This window comes from Myotis davidii, unplaced genomic scaffold (assembly GCF_000327345.1).
Source record: "Myotis davidii unplaced genomic scaffold, ASM32734v1 scaffold18, whole genome shotgun sequence".
NCBI lineage: Eukaryota > Metazoa > Chordata > Mammalia > Chiroptera > Vespertilionidae > Myotis > Myotis davidii.
The window spans coordinates 2,203,364-2,223,351 of record NW_006292696.1 but is presented as its reverse complement, the minus strand read 5'-3'; the positions used below and the strand labels follow the sequence as shown (position 1 = coordinate 2,223,351).

At 43.5% G+C, this 19,988-nt stretch overlaps 1 protein-coding gene across 1 annotated transcript in view; it reads left to right on the top strand.

The window, feature by feature from the left end:
* Positions 1–1,966: 1,966 nt before the first annotated feature.
* Positions 1,967–19,988, top strand: part of SLC36A3 (solute carrier family 36 member 3) — a 19,710-nt gene continuing 1,688 nt past the window's right edge. The window contains exons 1-8 of the mRNA XM_015565626.1: positions 1,967–2,266; positions 5,111–5,199; positions 8,084–8,179; positions 12,493–12,577; positions 13,489–13,707; positions 14,870–14,968; positions 15,372–15,538; positions 18,353–18,522. Of these exons, the coding sequence (XP_015421112.1) occupies positions 2,177–2,266; positions 5,111–5,199; positions 8,084–8,179; positions 12,493–12,577; positions 13,489–13,707; positions 14,870–14,968; positions 15,372–15,538; positions 18,353–18,522 (1,015 nt within the window). The 5' untranslated portion in view covers positions 1,967–2,176. The remainder of the gene's footprint in view (positions 2,267–5,110; positions 5,200–8,083; positions 8,180–12,492; positions 12,578–13,488; positions 13,708–14,869; positions 14,969–15,371; positions 15,539–18,352; positions 18,523–19,988) is intronic.

The following is a 19,988-nucleotide window of genomic DNA, read 5'->3' as shown; positions in this document are numbered from 1 at the left end:
TCTGAGAAGGTCGATCCGTGTGGCTCTGGGTATTACACCTGTTGTCCAGTTTTGCAAAGAACCCAGATAGAGTAGCCATCCAGCATGATTTTCTGGGTTCCAGGAACAATTCTGTGCCTTAGGCTGGCTGCTCTTTCTGCCACAGTTTCAAGCTGCTTCCCTCTCTTCCACCTACTAGTCTTCGTTTTCTCTCTGTTTCTTCCTCTCTATCCCTGCCTCCCTCCCTCCCAACAACATACCCATCCAGGAAACAAAAGGTCACATCCTGGCCTCATGTCCCTACTTTTATTGCCATAGACCCGGATACGTGTCAATTTTTCTTAGGACTTTATTGCCAAGCGGACTATTACCTAGTAATCAGATCACATAATAGCCATGGACATAATGAGGTTATAAATGACAATACCCAGTGTTGATAAGGGTGTCAAGAAATGTCCTCCTCTCTCATGTCCTTTTGGTATCTTTGTAGATGACAATGTTGTAATGTATTGCAGACCCTAATGTATATTTATATAAAACATACAAATACTATTTTGCATTTGCTTTCTTTGAAAATACACACATACACACACAACTGGCAGTAGTGACTGCTCTGGGGAAAGAATTGGGAGGCAGAGAAGGGAGAGATAGGTATGCATGATGATTTTATTGAAACGCTGATTATAGTGTTGACAATTTCAAAACAATGAGATCATTTAAATAAAGTATGTACACACACAATAGCATAAATACAGCCATTACAAATGATGAAGAAAATCTATGGTTGTGAAAAATGTATAGGACATACTATTCATAATGAAAATTAGTTTAGGATATAGTATTATAATGCTTCTCATGCAAATGGTATGTGTTTATAAAAGCAAATAAGCAAATAAGGATGCCCAGAAGAATGTCAATCAAAATGTTAAAGGTGATTATTCCCACTTGGTGAAATTTTGGTATTTCCTTTTATAACACCAATGTAATATTTTTCAAGAAAAATATAAATATAACTTTTTTTAATTCCCAGGAATTCCTCACATGTTTTACTCTCCAAGGCCCTGATCTATGATGGGGTTAGTTAACAGCTTCTCCAAAACCTTGTCTCCCCTTTCCCGGGACACCTGATTCAAGTGAGACCGGACACCACTCTAGGAAAGAAGTGAGGGGAGGAGGGGAGAAAGTAGGGGAAAAGAGCAAATCTTTTGGGAAAATTATTATCAAAGAATTGACAAAATATTGTTTAATGTTTTTGCTTTGACGTATTTTTCAATAATTCCAGTTACCAAGAAATAAATGTCACCTCTTAGAAGTGAAGGGACAATGGGTGCCCCCATCCTTAGATAAATAGACTTAACTAACCCCTGCCAAACACGTAGTAAGCATTCTACATGCACAGTAGCAATGTTATTAAATTTGACCCAATACATAGCATGGAATAAGTTCAAAATGTATACTGGTCGGGTAAATAGATGAAAGGGTGAACAAGAACCAGTAAATGCTCCATATATTGGTGGGAGGTTATGTTTTTTCTAGGGAGTGAATTAATCAATGACCTGGCACCAATAATTACTCCATAAATTGAGAAAATTGTTAATTTTTTTCACTGTCTACCTAAATGCTACATCTAGTAGGTCTTCATAAACATTGAGTGAATAAATCATGAAAGAAACCATTGGGTGAGTTAATGAACAAACTGGTACTAGGGAGTTATCCAGATGGTAGCAATTGTTAGTAACATTTTCTTTAACGCTTAGTGCATGTTAAATATTTGTTGAGCTCCCCTAGCCAGTGTGGCTCAGTTGGTTGGGCATCGTCCCATGCATCAAAAGGATTGCCAATTTGATTCGTGGTCAGGGCACAAGCCTGGGTTGTGGGCTTGATCAGAGGTAGGAGGCATGCAGGAGGCAGCCAGTCAGTGTTTCACTTTCACATCGATGTTTCTCTCTCTGTCTCCCCGCCTCCCTTCCACTCTTTCTCTAAAAAAAAAAAAAATCAATTAAAAAACATATTTGTTGAGCTATCTGAACTAGCCCAGCTCTGGATCAGCTCCTGGGACCTAACCAGAGTCCATGTTATCGGGTTTTGTCCCTCTTCCCCACAGAGGGTGCCGGAGGTGCTGGCAGGAGGCTGAGTTTTGGCCCACCCTTCCCTTCCACTAACATGTCCTCTTGTCTCCCTGCGCTTCCCACACAGGATGATGCAAACTTTGGTCCATTTATTGAAATGCAACATTGGCACCGGGCTCCTGGGTCTTCCCGTGGCCATGAAAAATGCCGGCATCTTGGTAAGAAGAATCTGGTGATGAAAACTAGGTTTACCCATTTGGGGGAATAGGGTGGTGGGTCCCTGAGGCCTTTGCACTGTTTATCAATAGACAATTTGGGGGTACCCTCTGTAAGAGCAAATGTGAATGCAGGCGTCAATCCACAGGACCCAACCTGGAGCCTGGAGGTGACAGGAAATTATTCTTTTCCCAGTTTTATCGATATTAATAAAAGGGTAATATGCTAATTAGACGGGGAGACCTTCCAGGAGACCTTTTGGACATCTTTCCAGACAAAGCCATGGTGGCGGGGCTGAGGCAAGAGGTGGTTAGGGGCGATCAGGCCCACGGGGGTGGGAGGGACAGTTTGGGGTGAGCAGGCCGGCAGGCAGGTGAGCGGTTAGGAGCCAGAGGTCCCGGATTGCAAGAGGGATGTCCAACTGCCGGTTTAGGCCTGATCCCTGTGGGACATCCCCTGAGGGGTCCCAGATTGGAGAGGGTGCAGGACGGGCTGAGGGACACCCTCCCCGACACCCCCTGCATGAATTGCATGCACTGGGCCACTAATTGAGGTATAATTGACATGCAGCTCTGTATAAGTTTAAAGTGTATCACATAATGACTTGACATAGAGATGTTGTAAAATGATTACTACAATCAGTTTAGCTAACATTCATCCTCCTGGTACAAAAAGAAATGTTTTTTCCCTTGAGATGAGAGCTTTTAGGATCTACTCTCTTTGCAACTTGCAAATATGCCCCACAGCAGTGTCAACTGCAGTCCTCATGCTGTACATTACACCCCCAGTGCCTATTTATCTCATAACCGGAAGTTTGACCACCTTCATTCAATGCCCCCACCACCCTGCCATTATTCTTCAAGACCGTCCTCACAGACTGATACATAGTCAACTTTGCCACAGTCCTCCCAGGCCCCAGGATCACCCACCCATTTCCTCGTTCCCATTAGCAGCCCAGTCCCTGAAGTTAGTATGAACATGTGGCTTCTGTTTCAGTCCATTTGATCAACTCAGAGTGGTTTGGAAGATGAGGAAAACATCTTCTCCAGTCCCCCACCCTCCCCTCCACCCACCTCTGTCTTTGTTTAGGCCATTCCCTTCTCCCTCCTCTGTAAAACCTGACGGATTCCTTTTGACATTAATGCCACTGTCGCCTTCTGGTTCTCTAGAACTTGTACCTACCTCACCTGGAATTCTTACAGCACTTACAAAAGTGAGACACACTTCTTCTTTAATATTTCTATGTTCCTCACTTACCTGAAAGTTCTGAGGGCAGGAACTTTGATTTATCTTAACACCGCTCCACCGTACCTACTGTAGAGACTGGCACACGGGAAGTCCCAATTCATGTGTACTGAATTAATGCCAATCAGACGATTTCCATTTAATCGAAGTGAATTTCTCCTCCTATCCAGGCCTGGTAAGTGCCACGTGTCTAAAGAAGGCATATTGAGACCCTGGCTTCTGTTATACCTTCCAACCTATGGCTCAAGGCTCTAGTTCCAGAAATGGAACTCTCCCCTTTGGAATTCTCAGGGTTCTAGAATTTCTGAAGAGTATTATTACTCCATTGCCACTGTCTTTGCCAGTGTGGAATTTGCCGTTTAAGATAAATTTTTGTCCTTTTGTCCTTTGATTTTGCTTCCTTATCTCCCACCAGAACCTTTGACCATAATTCACTCAAGAAATATGTATATTGAATAACCATTATGTGCATTCTTAGGGCTTGGGAATATAGAAGTAAATAAGACAGCATCTCTGCTATAAGGAGGTTACATTCTAGTGGAATCTAGTGGTACTCTTGATCTCTCATTTGTTTCTTTATGATAGATAATATTATCTCAGGTCACATCTCTAAAGGTATGAGTGTCCAGAACAAAGGAGGTGAGCCAGACCCTCTTTACTCAATGCCCAGTGCACTGCATGGGAGATTATGATTAATAATGAGCCCTGTTTTTTAATCTCTTCCCACATACAAAGAAAAAATGGAAACTATGTGAGAAGATATGTTCATTAGCTTGATTACAGTAATGATTTTACTATCTATGTGTATATCAACTCATCATGTTGTGCACCTTAAATATATACAACTTTTAGTTAAAAATAAAAAAAATATTGACAAATTAGACATACAAAGGCAGTGACTCTCAACTGGGGAAAATTTTTCACACACGTCCCCAAAGATATGGATAATGTCTAGAGACATTCTTGATTGTCACAACTAGTTTGGAAAGGGAGCATGCCATGGATACCTGGTGAGTAGAGGCCGAGGAATGCTGCTAAACATCCTAAACCACACAGGACAGCCCCCACAACCAAGAATCACCTGGCCCAGCCCTAACTGGTTTGGCTCAGTGGATAGAGCGTCGGCCTGCGGACTGAAAGGTCCCAGGTTCGATTCTGGTCAAGGGCATGTACCTTGGTTGCAGGCACATACCCAGTAGGAGGTGTGCAGGAGGCAGCTGATCAATGTTTCTCTCTCATCGATGTTTCTGACTCTGTCCCTCTCCCTTCCTCTCTGTAAAAAATCAATAAAATATATTTTTTAAAAAAGAATCACCTGGCCCACAATGTCACGAGTGCCCGCGTTGACACCTGTGCTAGAGGAAAAGTCCCAAGTCTAGGAAGGTAGTGAGTGCTCTGCCACTGGAAGTGTCCTGTGAGGTAGGGCAGCCACTCCATAGTGATGCTAAGCAGGGCATGTCGGCCAGAGCATCTGGAGGCATGAGGACACTCGGGCAGGGGTCTCACCCCAGAGGCAGCTTTATCGTCAGAAGCGGGGAGAAGCCCGGGTGTGGGAGCCTCGGTGTGTGGCTAACCATCCTCGCCTCTCTCCTGCCCTCCAGGTCGGTCCCCTCAGCCTGCTGGTCATCGGGATCATCACAGTGCACTGCATGGTCATCCTGGTGAACTGCGCCAATCACCTCAGTCACAGGTGAGGGTCCTGCTTCTCTCTCAGCTGTGCCAGGCCCTGTCTGAGGGTGTGTTCAGTTTCCTTTGACTTAACCCAATTACCTGGTCGTTTCTTCAAGCCACCACCGCCCCTGCTGTTCTAGATTCTACAGAGGCGGTGATAAAGAACTCCACTGGAAGCTCCTGGGTTCAGGCCCAACTCTGCTGCTAACCAGCTGGACGATATTGTCAAGCTCCAGCTCCCCCTGAACCTAGAGAGATCACACTGATACAAGATGCAAACATGCTCTATAAACCGCCATGTTTATGTGAGATACTTAGAGATATGTTTCTTCCTCAACCTCCCCCCACCTCCCATACACGCACTTTGTATGGGTCATTTGTTCCAGATAAACCTTTTGGGGGACAATTTAGTAAAAGTAAAAAAGTTAGCAATGAAATGACTAGTTTGCAATTACATCAGTCATTAATACAGCACACATCTGATACTCAGTATTTCTATTTTTTAAACTTCAATGCAAAGAAAAGACAAATGCAGTGAAAACAAGTAATGCTGAGAGTTTCCTATTTAAAAGCTACCATTCATGGGTGATTGGTGATTCCTTACTTCCCACCACCTGGTGGCTCTCTCTCCATAGCACTGAGCTGTTCCGGAGGTGTGTAAGTCTAAACGAGTCATCAGACACGTGCAGAAAGACTTCCAAAGTCAAAGTTGATGAAACTCCTCTCAAAGCCAGTTTATCAAATCCAAATAGGTGTATCTGGAGTCTATATCAGTCACACCTAATTTGTGGAGCACTTTCCAGCTCACAAAACACTTTTAAGAGCACTTACTCATTCTGCAATTAAATTTATTGCACAATTACACTGTGGCAGGCACATGGCGAGAGCTTTGCAAGCCTTCTTCTATTTAGTCCTTACAGTAAACTTTCATAGCACCATTATTCCCATTTTACAGATGAGCAAACTGAGACTTAGGTCTGCGTTAGATGCCTTGCTCAGGGTCACAAAGCTAGGGAGTGGCAGAGCTGGTATTCCAAGACCTCTCTGACTCCACTCTAACATTTTGCAAATTTCTTTTTCCCTCAAGCCTACTGGGGCCGTTATATCACCGGGTAGTCTTCTAATATCTATGCCATACATGATAGCCTTCCCCTGGGGTTTGTTTGTTGTTTCTTGTTTTTGATTATTTGTTTTTCTTTTTTCTTTTTCCATTTTTCTAATACAGAGGTTACAGACTGATGGCATAAGAGCTGACTATGGCCTTTGGATATGTTTGGGGGAAATTCCATCGTTTTTGCTTTGTTTTGTTTTAGCCTATATTTAAAAATTCAGAGATTTCACATTTTAAAAAAAGATCTTCATCTTCTTCTTGCCTGTTAGACAGTCTGGCACCTCTGGGGCTTCACTCATTCAGCTGAAGCCAAGTCCCAGTCAACCCCTTTCAGGACGGGGAGTGAACCAGAGGGTTTGCCACTGTCTCCACTATTCCCCGTTGTTTCATACCAGCCTCTCTCACCACATTACTGATACCGGTTTGGTCCCCAGAGCTTTTGAATTTGTAATCCTCAGGCCAATATTTGCCAGTCCTATGCATTGTGACCTCCTTTATATTTGAAATGCCAAGCATAGTAATAATAAAAATAGAAGAACCATGCGGCCTTCCCAACACATCTCTGTATCCATCTCTTACTGTTTCCTCCCCCAAACCCAGACTGAGGCCCAGAAATCTAAAGAGACCGACTCGCCCTAACTGGTTTGGCCCAATGGATAGAGTGTCAGCCTGCGGACTCAAGGGTCCCAGGTTTGATTCCAGTCAAGGTCATGTACCTTGGTTGCAGACACATACCCAGTAGGGAGTGTGCAGGAGGCAGCTGATTGATGTTTCTCTCTCATCGATGTTTCTAGCTCTCTATCCCTCTCCCTTCCTCTCTGTAAGAAATCAATAAAATATATTTTTTTAAAAATAAAGAGACAGACTCAAGGTCTCCCAGCTATCAGAGAGGGCATATTGGGATCTTTTCCCCTCCCAGCCACTCCCCTCAGTCCTGCAATTGACATGGGGATCAGGGTCCTCGACAAACTGCTGCTGCTCCCACTTACTTGGGGCAGTTCCTCAGCAGGGCCTTCCCCACCCTGAGGAAGGGCCGCCGAGGGAAGAGGGACAAGATAGGCTGGAATGTGGGTGTCACATCCTACAGGGCTGCTGGGCAGGAGCCCGAGTATCATCTTTGCGTGTGATATGGTCCCGGATAGGCCTCCCAAATGTCCCAACACCCTCAGCCGTGGGAAGGAGGGAATGTAAGCCCAGAAACCCAACCCCTCTCTCCTCCTCCCTCCTCCCCCTGACCGGGCTTGCACACTTCACACCTCCTTTCACATCCTCTCTTCCTGGTTTGCAGACTAATCAACTCACACAGCTACTGTTTACTTTTTTTAAAATATATTTTATTGATTTTTCACAGAGAGGAAGGGAGAGAGATAGAGAGTCAGTAACATCGATGAGAGAGAAACATCGACCAGCCGCCTCCTGCACATCTCCCACTGGGAATGTGCCCGCAACCCAGGTACATGCCCTTGACCGGAATCGAACCTGGGACCCTTCAGTCCGCAGGCTGAAGCTCTATCCACTGAGCCAAACCGGTTTGGGCACTGTTTACTTTTTAAAAATCCACTTAAATAGTAGTGTTTAAAAAAAAATGCTACAGAAAAAGAGAAGAGGCTGACTCCTGAAAGTTGTTCAAGTATATATATACTGTTATAAAATACTTCCGTAATAGTGTTGCTAGAAAATAACTAGAATGCTCCATGTTAACACACAAATGTATAATAATTACTCACTATAGAAGTAAATTGTTCTTTTCACAAAAATGTTCTAAGCTATGCATGTCTTGTTCTTTCTCTAGACTGCAAAAGAGTTTTGTGAACTACGGAGAGGCCATGATGTATAGCCTTGAAACCTGCCCAAACGCCTGGCTGAGGACCCACTCGGTGTGGGGAAGGTAATAGTCATAGATGTCACAGCAGTAATAATAACACCAACAGCAGCACTAATAATCCTCGCCTGATCTTCCTTTATTTCTAGTTACACAGGTTGTAAATGAATATGTCCTTATTACAAAGTGTCAAACAATATGGAGCATCTCCTTGAATAGCTCCGTTTGCCGCTCCCACTCTTTACACAAGAAGTAACCACTGCTATCTGGTTAGTCAGTGTTCCTCTAGACTTGTTTTTCTCTGCATGCATGTGGATATCTGTGTGGGAATGGAAATATATATTTTTAAGATTTTTTTACGATTTAAAAAATATTTTTTTTACTTTTAAAGATTTTTAGAGAGTGGAAGAAAAAGAGAGAAACATTGATCAGTTGCCTCCTGCACGTCCCTTACTAGGGATCCAGCCCCCAGCCCGGGCATGTGCCCTGATGGAGAATCGAACCGGCAACCTTTAGGTGCACAGGGTGACACCCAACCAACCGCGCCACACCAGCCAGGGCTGAAAATATACACTTGGTTTTGTATTATCTTGTACATTAATTAGAATATTTTTTGGAAATCTGCTCTTTCATTTAACAATATGTTTCAAATTTCTTTCCACATGGGGACATAGAAATCTCTCTCACCTTTTTAAAGCTCACGATGTTCCCGGTATGGATGTATACCATAGATTTATCTAATTCTTTTCCTAATAGTGAACATTTAGGTTGTTCCCTTGCTTGATAAAAAAGATTATGGCATACAAAATGCTTTTCTATGTCTTGGTTCCTTGGATCTTCTCAATGACTGTGAGGTAGGCCGGGGGTTTTTTGTCCTGGGAATATGAAGTAACCAAGGCTCATACAGACAAAATAACACATCCAAGGACATAGAGATAGTGGTGGAGCAGAGATTCAATCAAGAACCTGACATTTCAACCCTGGCCAGTGTGCATCTTCCCATGCACCAAGGGGTTGCCGGTTCGATACCCGGTCAGGACACATGCCCAGGTTTGCAGGCTCGATCCCCGTAGGGGTTGTGCACGAGACAGCTCATCCATGTTCTGCTCTCACGTTAATATTTCTCTCTCTCTCCCTCTACCTTTCTCTCTCTCTAAAAACCAATAAAAAATCTTAAAAAGGACCTCACGTTTCATCCTTCCCAGCAGAACCCCTCAGGAGGTACTGAGTCAGCACTATGGCTCCCAAGATTCCTGTGGCCACTCCTCACTTGGGACTCTCAGTAGGTCATTGATCTCCTGATTAGGAGTCACACTAATTATCAGGCCGGTGAAATCTTGGGGCAGCAATAATGGGTGACTCCTAATTGCCCCATCCTTTGTTACCATGGTTTGTCAGTTTCTGATGGCACCATGAGGAAAACGTTTGGGTGGAAAGAGTCCTTAGAGATCACCATAACCATGGCTATTCTAATGGAGGAAAAATGAAGCCCAGATGGGGCAATAAAGCTGCCCAAGTTGACACAGGAATGCAGTGGCAGAGCGAGGACTGGAATCCAGAACATCTAGCTCCCACCATTCCATTTCTCTGGTGGTCCAGTAACTGAGAAAGAGTTGGGAAAACATTTATAACAATGATTGGTAATTTTTAGTGTGCCAAGGGCTACCTGGGGAGCTTGATTAAAAACTGCTCATTTCAGCCGTGGCTGGTGTGGCTCAGTTGGTTGAGCCGTGTCCTGTGCACTGAAAGGTTGCCACTTTAATTCTTGGTCAGGGTACATGCCCGGGTTGCAGGCTCGATCCCCAGTGGTGGTGTGCGGAGAGCAGCAGATCAGTGTTTTGCTGCTTTACCAATGTTTCTCTCTCTCTCTCTCTCTCTCTCTCTCTCTCTCTCTCTCTCTCTCTCTCTCTCTCTTTATCTCTCTATCTGTCTCAAAAAAAAAATCAATGACAGATTTAAAAAAAAAACAAAAAACACAAAACTGCCCATTACATGTAGGCAATAATCATCAATGGATGTTCAAGCCATTAGCTGAGAGGTATTGGGAAACTTCGTGAAGGAAGAATACACTGACACCACCAGACCCCAGGTACTAATCTTGGCGTCTCATGTTTACACACAGGACAGCCAGGCGTGAGGTATCTTATAAAAGGGTACAGTAGGGAGTACAGAGCACGCCTCTGAAATATCCTCACTAGAAAGATACATGATGAACCTCAGTCTAATCAAGCTGCTAGATCTAACATCAGTTTACAGGAAACACGGGATAGAGAAACAAGATAACTGACATTATGAAGTCATCAACTAAAATCTAGAAAGTGGGCCATACTATGGGACAAAGTATCTGATAGCTTCAATACTAACCAAAAAATTAAAAGTTGCAAAGAAAGACAAATAAAACAGGTCAAAGGGAATCTAGCAGTTTAAAAAACTTAAGAGACTTAATAACTAAATGCAATGTATAAACTTTTTAGAAACTGTAAAATAAACATTTTTGAGCCCATTAGAGAAATATTATTCATATTCATGTGGACTGAATATTAAATAATATTAAGGAATTATTGTTAATTTTGTCTGGATTGATAATGACATGATGGCTATTTGTTTAAGTCCTTGTCCATTAGGGTTGCATTCTGAGTTAGTGCCACAAGATCTTCAGTTTGCTACAAATATTCCAACAAAAGAAGCATGTGTGTGGTGTAGGGGTGAAGGGATAGATGGAAGAGGAGTGGAAAAAACTTCACTGTTGTTGAAGCTGGCATGGGCACACGAGAATTCATTGAATTATTGTCATTGCTTTTGTATATGTTTGAAAATCTGCCTAGTAAAGAGAGAAAAGACTTCTCCATTTTGAAATCTCACATGACATCACCCAGCCTCTGACTCAAAAGCTGATATGAGAGCGAGGAATGCCTAAACCTCACTCAGATGATTCTGACGCAATTGATACTACAACCCAATTTTGAAAAACACCGATCTAAACTTTAGAATCTAAGTAGAGGAGCATATTTTTGTTCCCTAAAAATAAATAAATGCATCCTCAAATGGAGACAATTTAAAAATCTAAGAGAGCCCAGCCATTGTTACTCAGTGGTTGAGCATTGAACCAGGAGGTCACGGTTTGATTCCCGGTCAGGGCACATGCCTTCGTTGTGGGCTCAATCACCAGCCAGTCGATAATTCTCTCTCATCATTGATGTTTCTATCGCTCTCTCCCTCTCCCTTCCCCTCTTTGAAGTCAATAAAAACATATTTTAAAAATAAAAGCATAATGATTATGATGGAGTATAATATATTAAATTTTAAAATAATGGATCAGAGGGAGCATTTGAAATCTTGCTTCCCAGCAATGTCATCAGTTTGGCTCAAAAGTTCAAAAAAATTAATGTGAGTCTATTGTAATTTTTTAAAAAGCGGAGGAAGAATAATGCTAGCTAATAAATTTAGAAGAAATGACAGATAAAATTAGAAAACCACCACCTTACAACCACTGATGAGATAATTGATTCAGGCAAGGATCGCTAATGAACGTTAAAACCCTTAGTTTGAGGGGAATCGGATTTTCATGCCATCTCAAAGTTTTACCATCAGATCACCGAGAGGGAAATGCACATTGGAAAAGTCCGGCAGTCACTTCACAGCGCAACCACAGGACATCATGTGCCTCCCGATATGATGAAAAAACGTACAAAATATCACTTACGTGGTAAGCTTACCAAAGTGCTTATCGGGACCTGATCACGAGGAAACAATTATACAAGTCCACAATGGGGGCATTCAGCATGACAGTTGGCCTGGACTCTTCCCAGAAAAACAAGGTCATGGAAAACAAAAAAGGCGGATTTGGGGCTGTTCCACATGAAAAAAAAAACTAAAGAGACACAGCCTTAATGCAATATACAAACCTTGATTAGATTCTGAATTTTTTAAAAACACACAGCTAATCAAGATATTTTGGAGAGAATTGGGTTATTTAAAAATATGGACTATATGTGTATATTGAAGTTGATTTTCTGGGCATCATAGTCTTAAGAGAGGTCTGCCGAGGTATTTAGAGTTGAAGTGTTCTATCTACAATTGACTTTCAAATGGTTCTGAAAAAGTGTGTGTGTGTGTGTGTGTGTGTGTGTGTGTGTGTGTATGAAATACATACATGATGCAGTTAGGGCCAAAAGTTAACAATTGGTATATCTAGTTATATGGATATATGATGTTAATTATTCTGGTCTTTCACCTTTTTCTGTGGACTTGAAAATTTTCAATATAGAAAAGTGGGGAAATATTTAAAATAACAGAAATAATTATTTCAAAAGATAGAAATGAGTGCATTTTTAAAAAATAATTTTCTCCCTCTGTCTGCCTCTTCTTTTCCTTCCCAGGTACACCGTCAGCTTCTTATTAATCGTCACTCAACTGGGCTTCTGCAGTGTGTATTTTATGTTTATGGCAGACAATTTACAACAGGTAAAGAGCCCTCTTCTAGATAGAATGGGAGAAGAGCAGACCTCCTCCTGCTAGGGCTGCATGAGCAAAAGTATACAGTTCAGATCATGGGAGGAGATGGCTTCATTTCTAACCCCTGACGAGACTACTCTTGGGAGTTCTCTCAATCCTGGGAATCACTCTATTAAAGGATCAGAGAGGGGTATAACCAGGATGGAGAGAGGCTTACAATCATGTCCAATCAAAAATAATTGAGATTTTTTTTTAGCCTGAAAAGTGTTAGTAAGATTTACTTGAAATATCTGAGGGTTGTCATATAGAGATGACTAATTAAATGTAAGGCGAACAAGCTACAACCTTGCCCTCATTACATTCCTAACAGGCATTACAAATCAATCTTAGCCTTCTCTCTTGATTTCATGGAATAGAGAGATCATATTTGTGTTTGTACTCTCAAATAGCCAGAACTATAACAAGTCATGTAGATGGACTATTCAAGTAGATAGATAGTGCCCAATATTGAGAGCTTTCTACCTTTTAGAGCTATCTAAAGTAGAAGAAAATACCTTTGTGTAGTCAACTTCCAATGTTTGGGTGGATGAAAGAAAACCATTTTGTGGGGAAGAAGAGGTTGGGCTAGATGACGAAAGGAGATTTTATGATTCAAAAGTTTTTGGTTGTCACAGTCGTGGGTACTACGGTTAGGGTAACTATATTTATTTGGCAAATAAAAATATATAACACTCAGTTAAATTGGAGTTTCAGATAAGCAGCAAATAACTTTTTTTTTTACTATGATTATGTCCTGTGTAATATTTGGGGCAAGTTGTACTAAAAAGTTACCTGTTCATCATCTGAAATAGAAGCTTACGTGGGTATCCTTTGTTTAATCTTTACCCCGACCGTCCTCCCTGCTTTGTGCTCTGTGTCAGATAGTGGAAGAAGCCCACGTGACCTCCAACACCTGCCAACCCAGGAAGATGCTGGTGCTGACTCCCATCCTGGACATTCGCTTCTACATGCTGACCATCCTGCCCTTCCTGGTCCTGTTGGTGTTTATCCAGAACCTCAATGTGCTGTCCGTCTTCTCGACTCTGGCCAACATCACCACCCTGGGGAGCATGATTCTGATCTTTGAGTATATCATGCAGGTCTGTGCCTGAAGCCAGAAGCGGGTCAGTGTCTGGGGTTTCTGAGACACTCGGGGAGCATTATTACCTTTATGGGCAGGTCAAGGTAAGGAAGGTGACCCCCTGCTCTGAGCAGCCCCTGCTATGGTGATTAGCTGTGAACACTTTTTTTTTTAAAGACTTTTAAGTTTTTAAAGATTTTTTTTGTAAGATTTTTTATTCTTATTGACTTTTAGGAAGAGAGGGGAATCCTTATCTGGGCTGTGCCCCTAACTTGGAGGGTAGCCTCAGGCAATTCCACTCTCCTCCCTGAGCCCCACATTTAAAGATGAGAGGAGCTCTGACCGGTTTGGCTCAGTGGATAGAGCATCGGCCTACGGACCAAAGGGTCCTGGGTTCGATTCCAGTCAAGGGCATGTACCTTGGTTGCGGGCATATCCTCAGTGGGGGGTGTGCAGGAGGCAGCTGATCGATGTTCCTCTCTCATCGATGTTTCTAACTCTCTATCCCTCTCCCTTCCTCGCTGTAAAAAAAAATCAATAAAATATATTTTAAAAAATAAAAATAAAGATGAGAGGACTCCCAATAGCGAAAAGGTAGAAACAACCCAAATGCCCATCACTGGACAAATGGATGAACAAATATGGTAAATACAATGAAATATTATTCAGCCTTAAAATGGAATGAAATTCTGACCTATGGTACAATATGGATCAACCTTAAAGACATGATGCTAAGTGAAGTAAGCCATCACAAAAAGACAAATATGGTCTTATTTAACTTACATGAGGTACCTAGAATAGTCAAATTCATAGAGATAGAAAGTAGATTAGGGGTGGCCAGGGGGCCGGATAATGGGGAGTTATTAATGGGTACAGAGTTTCAGTTTGGGATGATGAACAAGTTTTGGAGATGGCTAGTGGTGTTGGTTGCACAACAATGTGAATGTACTTAATGCCACTGACTGTACACTTGAAGATGGTTAAAATTGTAGATTTTATGCTATGTGTATTTTACCACAGTAAAAATAACTGTTTAAAAGTTGAGAAGGCTGAGCAATTCTAGATATCTCCTGGGTGCTCGTAACATGGTCTCTGTTGATGTCAGGGTTGGCCCAGCTTTCTACCAGGCAATGATCTTTGTGTCATGGCAAAGCCAGTGCCCTCCTTCCCTGTCCTTTTAGGAGATTCCAGATCCCGGCAACCTGCCCTTGATGGCCAGCTGGGAGAACTTCCTGCTGTTCTTCGGCACAGCCGTCTTCGCGTTTGAGGGCGTCGGGATGGTAAGATTGGTGTGGGCTTTAAGCGAAGGGTCCCCTGTGCTCTCGAGGGAAGCCAGTCATTGTCGCACATGAGCAAATAGTAGTATTTATGGAAAGTGAGACTATGATCTTCTCCTGGGGAAGGGAATGGCAGGACCCATTGTCAGGGCCCCAAATGCCTCATGCACCACGCTAAGCTTTGAAGACTGAGTGAGGATTCACTATTCGGCCCAGATGGAGGAGGAGGGCAGTCCTGGCAATAGAGAGCATGGAGGGAAGTGAAGGGGGTGTGGCCAGGTGGCGAGGCCCCTTCCTGGCCCCAGGGCCGCCAGGAAAAGGATGTCTGTGCTTGTGGGGAACCGGCTCCTTCTCAAGGCGCCACATCTCCTTCTACCTTCCTTTTACAACTTCCTTTCACCGCCAGATTCTGCCTCTCCAAAACCAGATGAAGCATCCACAGCAGTTTTCTCTTGTTCTGTACTTGGGGATGTCCCTTGTCATCATCCTCTTCATCTGCATGGGGTCGTTTGGCTACATGAAGTTCGGGTCGAAAACCCAGGCCAGCATCACTCTCAACTTGCCCAATTGCTGGTATGTCCCTGCCACCTCTGAGTCTTAGCAACAGAATGTGGCATTTCCTTGGGTTACTATTAGCGAGAAATAGTAACTGCTAATGCTTGCATTATAATAACAGGTACATTTGACAATCCAGGCACTATGAGTTAGCATCCTTACTTTCCATTCCATTTAATAGGTGAGGAAATTGGTATTTGGAGAGGTAAGTAACTCACTTGGTGCATATTGTTTGGGAGAAGCTGAAGCTTGAAACTGAATCTGTCTGACTCTATGATTCAAAGGCCTTAAAATAGGAAAGATCAGGAGTGTTTGGAAAACAGAAACAGCGGCGATAAAAAGTTTAACTCCAGAGTAATAATTCAGGGTCCTGCAGGTGGACAGCTCCTTGGGCCTCTCATTCCTGAAATTGGCCTAGGTTGCCATGTCTATACCCCAGGTTGCAATTCGATCTGGAGTTCTTACATTCAATCATTCATTCATTTACACATTCATTCATTCATCTAGGAAACATTTGGGGGCTGACACATAGCATTCATCGAGTGTTAGCTATTCTCATTCTGGCAATATGGGGTACATAGTGACTAAGCAGTCGGTAGAGCCATGTACTTAAGAGCACAAGTCCTAAGGCTGTGTAATGGGATTTGCATCCTGGTTGTCATATGACCTTGAACAGGCTACCCAATCTTGAAGACCTCATTTCCATCCTCTGTAAAATGAGGGTAATACTAATGCTGAATTGTATCCGTCAAGATAGACTAGATTATGCTCTAATAATAAAAAACTCCGAAATCTCAATAGCTGAATACACACAAATGCTTAAACATATGCTCATGCTGCATGTCCATTATGGGATGGCTGGGGCTCAGCTCTGCACCATCCCCACTCCGGGGTTCAGACTGAAGGAACAGCCCCTCCCTGAAATGTTGCTGTTTGCCATAACAGAGTGCACCTGAACCATGCCCTCTACCATGAAGCTGCTAAAGCATACACCTCTTTTGATAGCACTGCATCAGTCACTCCAGGGGGCAGGGAAGTTTAATTCTACCACGTACTTGCAAGAACTGGAAGGATCTGTTGAACAGCCCAGATGACTTCCACGCTCTCTCAGGATTAATTGATTATATACAAAGTGCTTAGGAAAGTATCTGGCACATAGTAGGCACTCATTGAATGTTGGCTATTATCGTGGGTATGTGTCCCCACACCCTGGGTCTGTTGGGGTAAGTAGGATGCTGGGCCATTCATTTCCCCCAAGGCCACAACTGCAAAATGAAAAACGTATCACCAGCCCCACCCTCCTCACTGCGTTGTGGTAATGACTAGATGATAAATGTGGCATTTCTTTGAAGTTGAGACTTATTTTACACAAGTCATATAGCATCCTCATGGGCTGTTCCTATTCTGGGCAATGTGGGCTGCCACTGGCCACCTGGGACAGGGCGTTTTCCTTCCAGGGCGGGGGGCCAGGGGGGCGGGGGCTCAGTTGGAAAACATGGACATCGGGTGCATGAGGACTTCACACCTGCTCTAAACCTGGCTGGTCATGAGATTCGCCAGAGCAGCCTGCAAGAAGGGACAAATAACCCTCCCTGATAATGAGACCAACAGCCCAAGAAAAAGCGGCCATGATGACACATTCTCAGACAAATCCCAGAAAATGGCAATTTATATTTTTTAAAAAATGCTATGTCTCCCTCATAACAGAAATGCCAATTTTTTACAAGCCCAAAGGCAAAGAGCAGCAGGTATTCACACACTGTTTGGGCAAGGGATGTGGAAACCCGCCCTCCAATAGGCTAGGACCGCACACAGCCACTGTCAACAGCTATCGCAATAGTAAATCTCATATACTTCTACCCACCATCGCTCCTTCTGGGATTGCACAGTATATGTGCAGAGATATATGTATAAGGATAGTCTTGGCAGCATTAATTACTGGCAGGAAAAAACTAGGAATAATCTAAATACCCCTTCACTGGGGACTGGTTAAAAAACTGTAGTATATCCATGCAATTGGAATACCAAGCAGCTGTTAAAAAGAAAAGCCAGGTCTATGTGTACTGACAGGGAACAATCTCCAAGACATAGTTAATGAGCAAAGACAGCTCAGTGGTGTGTAGAGGATGCTGCCGTGTGAGTGTATGTGCGTGTGTGTGTGTGTGTGTGTACCTATAGTCTAAATAAGCTTGTGTATCTACTGATTTCTGGAAGGGCTACAAGAAAACTGTTCGAGGGATTGTCTGTGGAAAGAGAAACTGGTAAGGGTGGGAGGGAGGTTTTTCACTACAGGGCTTTAGTGCTATGAATTTTACTCTATGCCAATACACCTTTTTATTTTATTTTTTTAGTTAATCCTCACCCAAGGATATTTTTCCATTGATTTTTAGAGAGAGTGGAGGGGAGAGGGAGAGACTGAGAAAGAGAAACATTGACGTGAGAGAGACACATTGATTGGTTGCCTCCTAACAGCCCAACCAGGGGATCACGCCTACAACGGAGGTATGTGCCCTTGACCAGAATCGAACCTGGGACCCTTCAGTCCGCAGGCTGATGCTCTATCCACTGAGCAAAACCAGCTAGGGTGATATACCTTTTTAAAAACCTAAAGGAAAAAAAGGCACTGGTTTCTGAGCCAGATTTGCTGACTAAGACTCTCCAGGGATGTGCACTTTTAATAAGCTTCCAGGTGGCTCTGATGGCAGGTCCAGCCTGAGTCACTGGAAGTTTGCCAGCTCTGTCACAAGTGCCGGCTTCTGAGAGGTGAGCGAATCCTGCATGGCCCTGCCCAGGAGCCACGTTGCATTTCCCGTCCTCTCTGTGTGTCTGCAGGCTGTACCAGTCGGTCAAGCTGATGTACTCCATTGGCATCTTCTTCACCTACGCCCTCCAGTTCCACGTCCCCGCCGAGATCATCATCCCCTTCGTCGTCTCCCAGGTGTCAGAGAGCTGGACACTGTTTGCAGACCTGTCTGTCCGCACAGCCTTGGTCTGTGTGACCTGTGAGTAGGATAAGGGCATTCATTGCCCAAAGCTGTGGCTGGCAGCCACATTGGCATCTACCTCACTATTTACTGGCTCTCCCACTTGCCTTCTTTGTGAGCTTGTGCAAGATATTCTAGCTCTGAATCTCAACTTTCCACCTGAAAAATGGGCTCAACAGAACTACCACATAATAAATATTATAGTAATCTCTACCGCCTACACATAGAAGGTATGCATTAGCTGGTTTATGGGAGGAAGAAGTATCATGCATTCGATCACACTCCTGTCTGCCTTCTGTAGGCCAGGTGTGGTGCTGATGTTATCTAACACTCATGGAAGCTTAGCAGCACAATAGTAACAACTGAGGAAACTGTGGCTCACACAATTTAAGTAACAGCTCAAATCGTATGGCTGCTAAGTGACAGAGCTAGGATTTGAGTGTGGGTTATGTTGCACCAAAGTCTATTTTCCATTGTGCCATATTCCTGTCTATCATAAATTAGGGTCAAGTCCCTAATCATAAAGTGTGTTTAACTGTAGGGGAAAACCCCAAGGGTGCTAAGGGTCAGGTCAGGTCATGTGAAGCCATTGCTCAGAGCCCTTCGATGGCTCTCTGTGGCCTGATCCCCTTAGGGCCCTCTGTTAAGGGCTTGGACATCATTCTTTGGGTGCACTCCTTTCTCTCCCTTCCACCCTCCCTCCCTCTCTCCCTTCCCTCATGCTTCTTTCCATTCACTTACTCATTCTACATTAGGTGCTCTAGTCTAGTAGATGTCTGGGAAACATCATGAACATGGGAAGGCATCACTGGAGACAGCTGACCTAATACCATGCCCTGCTTCTTGTACAGACCGAATGAACAGGGATGCCGGGGGTTCTTTCTCAAAGCATGTCCAGAGATTAGAAAAGGTGCCCCAAGGGGAATGGGGAAAGAACCAGGAGAAGTGAGGGTTTGGGTAACTTCTATATTTGTCCTCAACCACCTGTGGAATTGTTGTGAAAGAGAGAGAGTGCAAACTGAGTCTTAAAAGTTCCATGCGTCTGAGTTTAAAGTTGGGGGAATTCCGTCTCAGTTGGAGACAGCTGACCTAATACCATGTCCTGCTTCTGGGATAGGCTGAATGACCACTTCCTCCTCCTCTATTCATCTGCCAATTGTTACCCTTTATTCATTCAACAGTTGTTTGTCGAGCACCCACTATGTGCTTGGCATTGTGCTAGGCACGAGGGACACAATCATGAGTAAGGAGGAAGAAAGGGTTCCTGCCCTCCTGAGGCTTACAGTTGGGTGGGAAATATATGCAGGAACATAATTACAGCAATAAAGATGTTCCGTCTGATGGTTAGGGTCATAAGAACAGGATACCCTAAGAGCACATACCCTTAGCCTTGGTCAGTTCAGACCTGGAAGATAAGTAGGAGATAGATGGAGTAAAGAGTGTAGGGAGCAGGCTCTGCACAGATCTGAGGCAAATATTGCCAG